The sequence below is a fragment of the Hippocampus comes genome, unplaced genomic scaffold, assembly GCF_001891065.2.
Source record: "Hippocampus comes isolate QL1 unplaced genomic scaffold, H_comes_QL1_v1.1 scaffold147, whole genome shotgun sequence".
In the NCBI taxonomy this organism is placed as follows: Eukaryota; Metazoa; Chordata; class Actinopteri; order Syngnathiformes; family Syngnathidae; genus Hippocampus; species Hippocampus comes.
Window position 1 is genome coordinate 951,236 of NW_017805009.1, and position 8,144 is coordinate 959,379.

The 8,144-nt window shown below is 40.0% G+C and overlaps 1 protein-coding gene across 1 annotated transcript in view; it reads left to right on the top strand.

The window, feature by feature from the left end:
• Positions 1-2,535: 2,535 nt before the first annotated feature.
• Positions 2,536-8,144, top strand: part of LOC109511651 (multivesicular body subunit 12B-like) — a 37,806-nt gene continuing 32,197 nt past the window's right edge. The window contains exons 1-2 of the mRNA XM_019862887.1: positions 2,536-2,601; positions 4,762-4,863. Coding sequence (XP_019718446.1) covers positions 4,771-4,863 — 93 coding nt within the window. The 5' untranslated portion in view covers positions 2,536-2,601; positions 4,762-4,770. The remainder of the gene's footprint in view (positions 2,602-4,761; positions 4,864-8,144) is intronic.

Here is an 8,144-nt window from a genome sequence, read left to right on the forward strand (position 1 = left end):
CACACACACGCACACGCACACACACACACACACACACACACACACACACACGCACAAAACTGAAGACAACGCCTCCACCCCCAGTTTCCTCAGCAAAGCCAAAGATGAGACCAAACTGACCTTTAATTAGAGAAAAGCATGATATTATAAAGCTTTACAAGGTTCCATCCTATGGGGGCCCTAAGGGCGGGCTTCTTAAAACATGTTATTATAAGCTATTCGGGAGACACGAGGGCTTATATGCGTCGCCAGAAAAGAGAGAAGGAGGGGTGAGGGTCATATCTGAAATGAGCCCTGCACATTTCTACCCAGTGCATAATGGGTTCATACAGGTGACAGTGACACTCGGGACGCAATAGATTTCCCAAGTTGATATAAAGATATTATTACTGGTACTCTCCAGGTGGCAACACAGAAATCTCCATCTCCAGCTCCAAAATGAGTGTCAGCAAATTACAAAACATAGCCGATGACCTTTAAAGAGGTAAAGGAGAATATTACTGTTTTAAAATCATTTAGGCATAGGCATTTGCTGAGCATGGTGCAGGGTCACCTACAGCCCACTTACTCAACATGCTCCTCTACACTATGTGTGGTCTTTTGTACACAGAAGGATCCTGTGCATTTCGAATCATTCTTAATCTTAAGTAGCCAGAAATAAAATGTGATCCAGGGTCTCGCTGTTACAACCTTCAATGCTATGAAACAGCTGCTCCTCACAGAAACATGACACTGATTTCATTGGTAGTTGATGGCAAACATAATACAAAGTATTTTTTTTCTTGGTATCTGAAGACTGTTTTATCACCTTTTCTGTAATTAGACAAATACTCCACCAACTGCATCTTTTCTCCAGCATGTTTTGTCCTTCTGTCTCGACACTTGACATGTCATGATCGCAACTTCAGTGTTACCTCGAGAAATTCTAAATGAGCGCACCTATTTTTGAAAAGGTGGCAACGCTTTGAGGTGAAAGAACGGGCTGTGAAATTTGTGAGTGTTTAAGGAGAGTGACGTGATGATGATGATGATGATGAGGAGGAGGAGGTGGTGGGTGCATGCTAAAAAAAAAAAAAAAAAAACACCCTGCACATCAAATTATGAGTTGAAAAATATGGAAATTATGTTGAAAATATAATCTAACAACATTACAACCATGAAACCTGAAGCGTTAACCAATGACCGTGTAATGTCTTGTCTGTATAATGTGAAAACCATCTCATGAAGAACTCATACAGGAAGACTGTGCCGTGGTGGTGAAAAATCTGGTCATGCAAGTTGGCAGTTTTCCGCTGAGCATTTTCCCACCAAATATTGAATAATTTATTTGGATGAACAATGTGGGAAAAGTGATCACATCAAGTGCAATGCAACAATTTAACACATGACCAGAGGCAACACACCAGAAAAAAGTTATGGCAGATTTGAATAAATTAATCATGACAAAATAACATAATTTATTTTGTATGATCAGGTTATATATGATGACTGTTTAATTGCCGATGTTACATAGAGGCTTTCAAGCTACGTATTATGGGATACTGTAGAAGCCAACATACGTACATAATAATACTTTATATATATGATTATGATATAAAATAGAGTGGAAACTCTAATGTCAATCAAAAGCTGCCGTAATGGTTCTCAAATTCATCCATTTCAGACTTTTGAAATATCTTTGCAGATGTGACCCTGGGAATATTCCATCCATTTCATCCATCACAGTACATGCAAATAAATGGAGGCATCGGTTTTGAACCTCACCGAACAAAAAGAGACTGTGTTGAGAACAGTAACTCCAAAGCTCAGTGGGAAATAGGTGGAGTGCCCTTTCCAGATCGCAGAAGAGAACTTGGGGCACCAAGTGGAGGAGTTAAGGGTCTGAGGGTCTTGTTCACGAGTGAGGGAAGAAAAGAGTTCAAGATCGACAGGGAGAATATTATAGCAGCTGCACTGATCTGCATTGGTCTTTCATGGTGAGGATGGAGCTGAGCCAAAAGGCAAAGCTCTCGATTTACTAATTGGTCTATGTTCTCCTTCTCTCCTACTATTACAAGCTGTCGGTCGTGACCATGAGTCTCAGCTGATGCAGATAGCTGCCTCTGCAACCTGACCCCGGATAAATGGATTTACTTTAAAGTTTGGAGTTTCCTTACCTCATAAAACCTCTCATTTATTTGTGTCATCTCTCCCCTTGAATGAACTCATACATGATGGTGGATGGCAAAGGTCTGTATAACTTGAGAGGTATTTCCCAAGATTTTTGGTCCAACTGTATAACCAACAAAAGAAAATATCAACCAGTTCCAAATAATTGGGGTTTTTTTTGTCATTTTCCTCCACCCATCCCCCCCAACTATTATCTGAACCTGATTTATTATTATTAGTAGTAGTAGTAGTAGTAGGAGTAGGAGTAGTAGTAGTAAGAGTAGTAGTAGTATTATTTGACTCTGAAGAAACTTGGGGCGACTGCATAAAAACAAAGCTGGCCCGGTATTAGTTAATGATTTGTGAGTAGACCTTTTAGGCTTTGACTTCCTGCAGGTTGGAGGTACAAAGTCCCAAGAAACAGCGCTGAGGTTACAAAGAAGCTTCAGTCAGGTAAACAAAAACACAACTTTAGAGCATATTTTATTCGCGTTTTTCTTCAAACGGCGGCCTGTGAGTTATTTCAGTTCTGTATCTAAAAGTCTGTGTGGAAATCACTGATGGTGTAGTGATGCACTCAGTATACTTTGTTGCTGGGAGTGTAGATTCAGTTTCTACTCAGTGAACGTGAAAATGTGACAATGATTGGCTGTGTGTCACAAAATGCGTCCCGTGATTGACTAGAACCAGTCCAGGGTATTGTCCAACTTTTGCCTGAAGTAATCGGAGAAAGATTCCAGACAAGTGTAGCTCTCCGCTTACACAAAATGGATGCAATGAAAATAATTCTTTATGGATGTAGCCCATTCATTTTTGGGCTATGCTAGATGCTGGGGGGGTCACAAAAATTATTTTAAGGATTAGGCTTTTTAAGGTGACAGTTCATTTCACATCCAGTAAATGAAACTAAAACTCATTATCTTTTCCATAAGCATGAGCAGCTGTCGAGTGGACACCCGCATATTCGCAGTTCAGCACCACGTTTTATTCCCCCTCAGTATTTTGATTGTTTTTTTTTTTTTAATTTACTGCAATTTTTCATTGAACATGTTCATTGGCGCGTTATTCTCACTTATTCAATAACTTGGAGGGTGCAAAATTTCAATGCAATTATAAAACCGATTATATTCATGTCACTCATCACAGGAAAAAAGCAGTCCATTTCCTCCATGCTCCAAAAGTGTGTCGCTATGCTGCGTCTGAGTTTTGCCAATTTTTTTCTTTTTTACCTGTGCTTGTGTATTTCAACCAAAGAGCACGCCAAAAGTATGGACTTTTACAAACATAAATGTGTGTCTGGATCCACGCTGTCTCATTTTCACCGTAGAGGCAAAAGATAACATGAAAACGCAGCGGAGAAACAATGTGTTCAAGTTAGGCTTGCTACGCTGAGGATGCTGCGCATACGCTTCCAATACCAAGATTCCTTGCAAATAAAGCGGGAGCATATGCACGGCACTAACCACTGCCCTGAAATTTATATGACCCAGTATACGGGTTGGAAAAGGGGTAACCCACTGTGATCTCACACAATGTGAAACAAAAAAAACTGATAGCAGTCAATTCTCAAATAAATAAAAGCTTCACATAAAAAATACTGTGTACAATAAAATTACATTTAAGATGTGATGATACACTATATAGCAGGTTAATTTTTTTAGGAAAGTGTAACATGGTCTTTTTAGGAAATGAGTGATTCAGACAAGTTCGACACAAACTGTTTCTGCTGGTCTGGTTACACAGAAATTGCACAAAACGATTAATTAGTTACTATTCCAGGATGTCTAAGTTACCTAATATTCTTAGTGGCAGATAGCTTCTATCACTAAGTTACTTTCAAATTCATTTCCCAGTATTAACAGTAACTTTCTTGGGAAGGCTCGGTTACCTTAGTCGAGGTTCTGAGCCTCAGACTCAAATTTATGTTACGGAGGGATCTGTCTTTCAATTAGTCAATTGGCCAACCTGTTTCATTTGAATAACAGCAGCAATCTAACATTTGTTAGGGGACAGCTGTTTCTGGAGTGAATCATTTAATTTGATCAACGTAATTGGGATAGATTCTGTAAACATCAAGATTGAACGCACTAACTTTGTCAGTTAGTACAACAATGCTTTAAACCTAATTGAATAAACTTGCATCAGAAACCTTTGCAAAGCCACTTAGGCTGTAAAAGGCTTGCATAGCATGCAGACCCATTAGGCCAAAATTCCCCTAGACAGGGATAGATAGCAATTGATGGGGACTTCCTTGAAAATATGTGATTGCTCTGTCTAATTTGTGACTTGTTGAAGTAATTGGGTGGTCTCCAAATGCTTTCTGGTCTGAGTTGTCATTTGATTCTCCGTTAGAAGGACGCTTTTTCTTTTACATCCCAATAAGCCTCATTGAGAAGTCAATACTGTGGCGTTTTGGACCTTTCAGCCCGGGAGCCCATTCACTGTGTAATGAAGCTTAATGATGCAAGCGTCAATTTGTGCAACTGTCGGTCTTTTTGTGCTTTTCTTTTTTGACCAAATTGTACACGTACAGCATGAAGTCAACATTTAATCATATTCCAAGTACAAGGAGAGAAAACATTAACAGTGTCTGATTTCCCCGTTTTTTGTCAGAACCTTATCATGTCTGAGGCGAGCAACCAGATGCCGACAGAGCCTATCACTGCAGTCGGCGTCCTTTCTTCACACAGCAAGGCTCCAGATGACTTCTATGTTGTAAGTACTTAGAGTATATTTATTTCTGGTCAAGTCAAGTTCTCCAACGCTAAACACATCCAAGCATATCTTTCTGGACCTTGCTTTATGAACTGTGGAACAGAAATGTAATTTACCCAAGTGTTTTCTTCCAGGGCGGCCCGGTAGTCCAGTGGTTAGCACGTCGACTTCACAGTGCAGAGGTGCCGGGTTCGAATCCAGCTCCGGCCTCCCTGTGTGGAGTTTGCATGTTCTCCCCGGGCCTGCGTGGGTTTTCTCCGGGTCCTCCGGTTTCCTCCCACATTCCAAAAACATGCATGGTAGGCTGATTGAACACTCTAAATTGTCCCTAGGTGTGAATGTGAGCGTGGATGGTTGTTCGTCTCTGTGTGCCCTGCGATTGGCTGGCAACCAATTCAGGGTGTCCCCCGCCTACTGCCCGAAGACGGCTGGGGTAGGCTCCAGCACCCCCCGCGACCCTAGTGAGGATCAAGCGGTTCGGAAAATGAATGAATGAATGAATGTTTTCTTCCAATTTACAATGCTGAAAGCAATTAATGAAGAATTAAAATCCAGGGAGAAATCACGTTGATGGTCATGTTCCTTTACTTTAGTCCACAGTGTATGACTGCTTTTATTTGTACACAGTATAAGATCCATCTTTGATGTTGGCAGTCATCCAACATAATTTGTTTTGTTTTTTGTTTGAGCATTGTGGTGACTCATTTAAGACAGATCTTTATCGGTCTCTAACCTAACATGAGTCCACCAAGTGGTTCAATTCTTTTGAACATCAGACACCCTGACTCGGGCGACCCAGCTGAGGTTGATCAGGCCTCAGCTTGTGCCTTAGCCTGCCCATCTATCTTTTACCAGAGCCACCATAGGAGTATTCTGTGCTGCCTCTGTGCGGTTATAGATGGCTCTCCTCCTCCTCTTCCTCCTCCTCCTCCTCCTCCCGCCTGTGTTGGCAGGTGTGACTATGAGCTCTGCAGAGGGACATGAAGTTTACTTTGATGAATTGGTCGATTCACTTCCTGAATATTGTTATTGTTTGCAGCCAGTCTTACATGCACGCCAAAGTCTTATTATACTGTATTGGCTTGACTCCCACTACACTGATTACTTTGTGTGCAAGTAAACCAGAAACTCTACAAATTAGAAATATAATACAGTACATTGCATAAGATCTAAACTAGCATTGGAACTGCTGGGGTGTGTGTGTGCATATATATATATATATATATATATATAAAACATAAAACTGTAAAATAAATTTAAAAACAAAACTGAAAAAATATAGGAATAGGAAAAAGTTAAATAAGAATAAGAAGAGTGTGAGAGAAAGAAGAGCAGCGCATTCAAAGCAGTGACTCCAGTAGGTTCCCAGTGCTTATGTCTAGTGTTAAAAAAGATAATGTCATGTTATCTGAAGATTAAGGCAAAATTTAGGCTACTAACTTGCCAGCTGGCTTGCTGAGATGCTTTAATGAGAGTTGCAGAAGTTGCTTGAATGCAGTGCTTGTCTCAAAAGTTTGTGCAACAATATATTAAACTGAAGGGAACATACTTTGTAATTACTTTTTATTGAATTTAATTCAACATTAAACAATGCCTGATTTTTCTGAGTGAGTTTACGTAAAAATATCAAATTCTTATTTGTTTTAGTTTACTGTTTCAAACTTAATCGTATAACAGTGTTTTGTACCTGCTTACGGGGTTGGCACTGGATAATGAAACCTTTATGCCAATGTGGCTAAAAAGTATTTAAAAAATTGCCTAGCCACTCTTGAGTGTAGTTACCATTGCTTTTAAAACCAGGCTCATGAATCCCTTTTTTAATTTAGCATTTAATTCATATATATTTGTTTAGTTTTGTCAATTTAGTTTGTAATGTAGTTTTGTAAATCATTTTTCCATGATTTCTTTTTACATGGCTCTTAGATTTGTAGTCTGTTATGTTTCTAAATCATATTAGTCCAAAGACATTTATATTAATCCATCTCCATATTTTCATTGTTTCATATATCATAGTAATATTCTAGAATTTTCCGTGTGTCCTCAGAAGGAGCCCTGTGCTGTGGGAATTGTGGCTCCTAGGTCACCGCTCGCTGTGCGTGCAGGCACCTACTTCACCACTGTACCGGGAACTAACCCTCTCTACTGGCATATATAAATAAAGTGACATTGGATTGACAAGCTTTGTTCTGATTGTACTTGAACCAATCATATGTATTAGCAGGCCACATGGAGAATTGTGGGCTAATTTAATTTGCGTGCGCATCCAGTATATCTGCACATTTCTGCTTCAAAGTCGAGGCTTTTAGCACGGGTTTCCCCGGGGCGATTTTGATCAGCCAAATTGGCTTGGCGAGCATGGCAAATCATCACCTGGCCACACCCTTTTTCTACTCGCCGTTTGTGATGCGGCGAGTGGGGAGTGCGAATGAATGCTGGCTTGGACTTTTGTGACAGGGTTGTTCCTCAATGCATTTCTCTTCCACCCTTAAAACGATGACGTTAGATCTATAAATTACATCTTTGAGAAAAACAAAAAACAAAAAACAAATCTTGTTTAGAAATTAATAACGCAATCCACGTTTAAATAATAACGATGATACATTACACATGTATACATATTTGTATACATGTATACATATTTTCAAGACCGCCGGCTGTCACATTTATGTGAAACATAATCAGCTTTGCAAAAATACGTTCGACTTTGAAGGTTGCTCTCAATTTGGACTCGACACGTCATCGCCGTAAAAAACAAAAAAACAAAAAACAAACAAACAAAAAAAAAAACTTAAAGTCTTCAAGACAAATGAATGCACTGTGGCAGGGGTCCCCAACCTTTTTTGCCCCACGGACCGGTTTATGTCAGACAAGATTATCACGGACCGGCATTTAATGTGTGGCGGATAAATACTACAAAATAATATGGTAAGAGCTGCATGAACACTGTGGTGTTTTCTAGAGATAATAATAAACACGAGGAGAGTCTAATCTGGCCGCAACACTCTGATCGCTATGGTAATGTTTAATGCCTTCAAAATACGACACAACGCAAATTCAAAGTGCATGAAAATGTCAACTCACCACAATGCTGAATCAGTGCGAGCACCGAGCTTGATTTTCTGCAACCGGGCGGTCCCATCTCGGGGTAATAGGAGACAATGACACCAGAAGTGTGTGCTTTACATCGAGTCTACTTCGTAATTTTGTTTTAGTCGCCGTTGCCGCACAAAGCCCCCGCCTCACACAGGTAGCATGTCGGAAATAGCAACAGTGCTATTGTG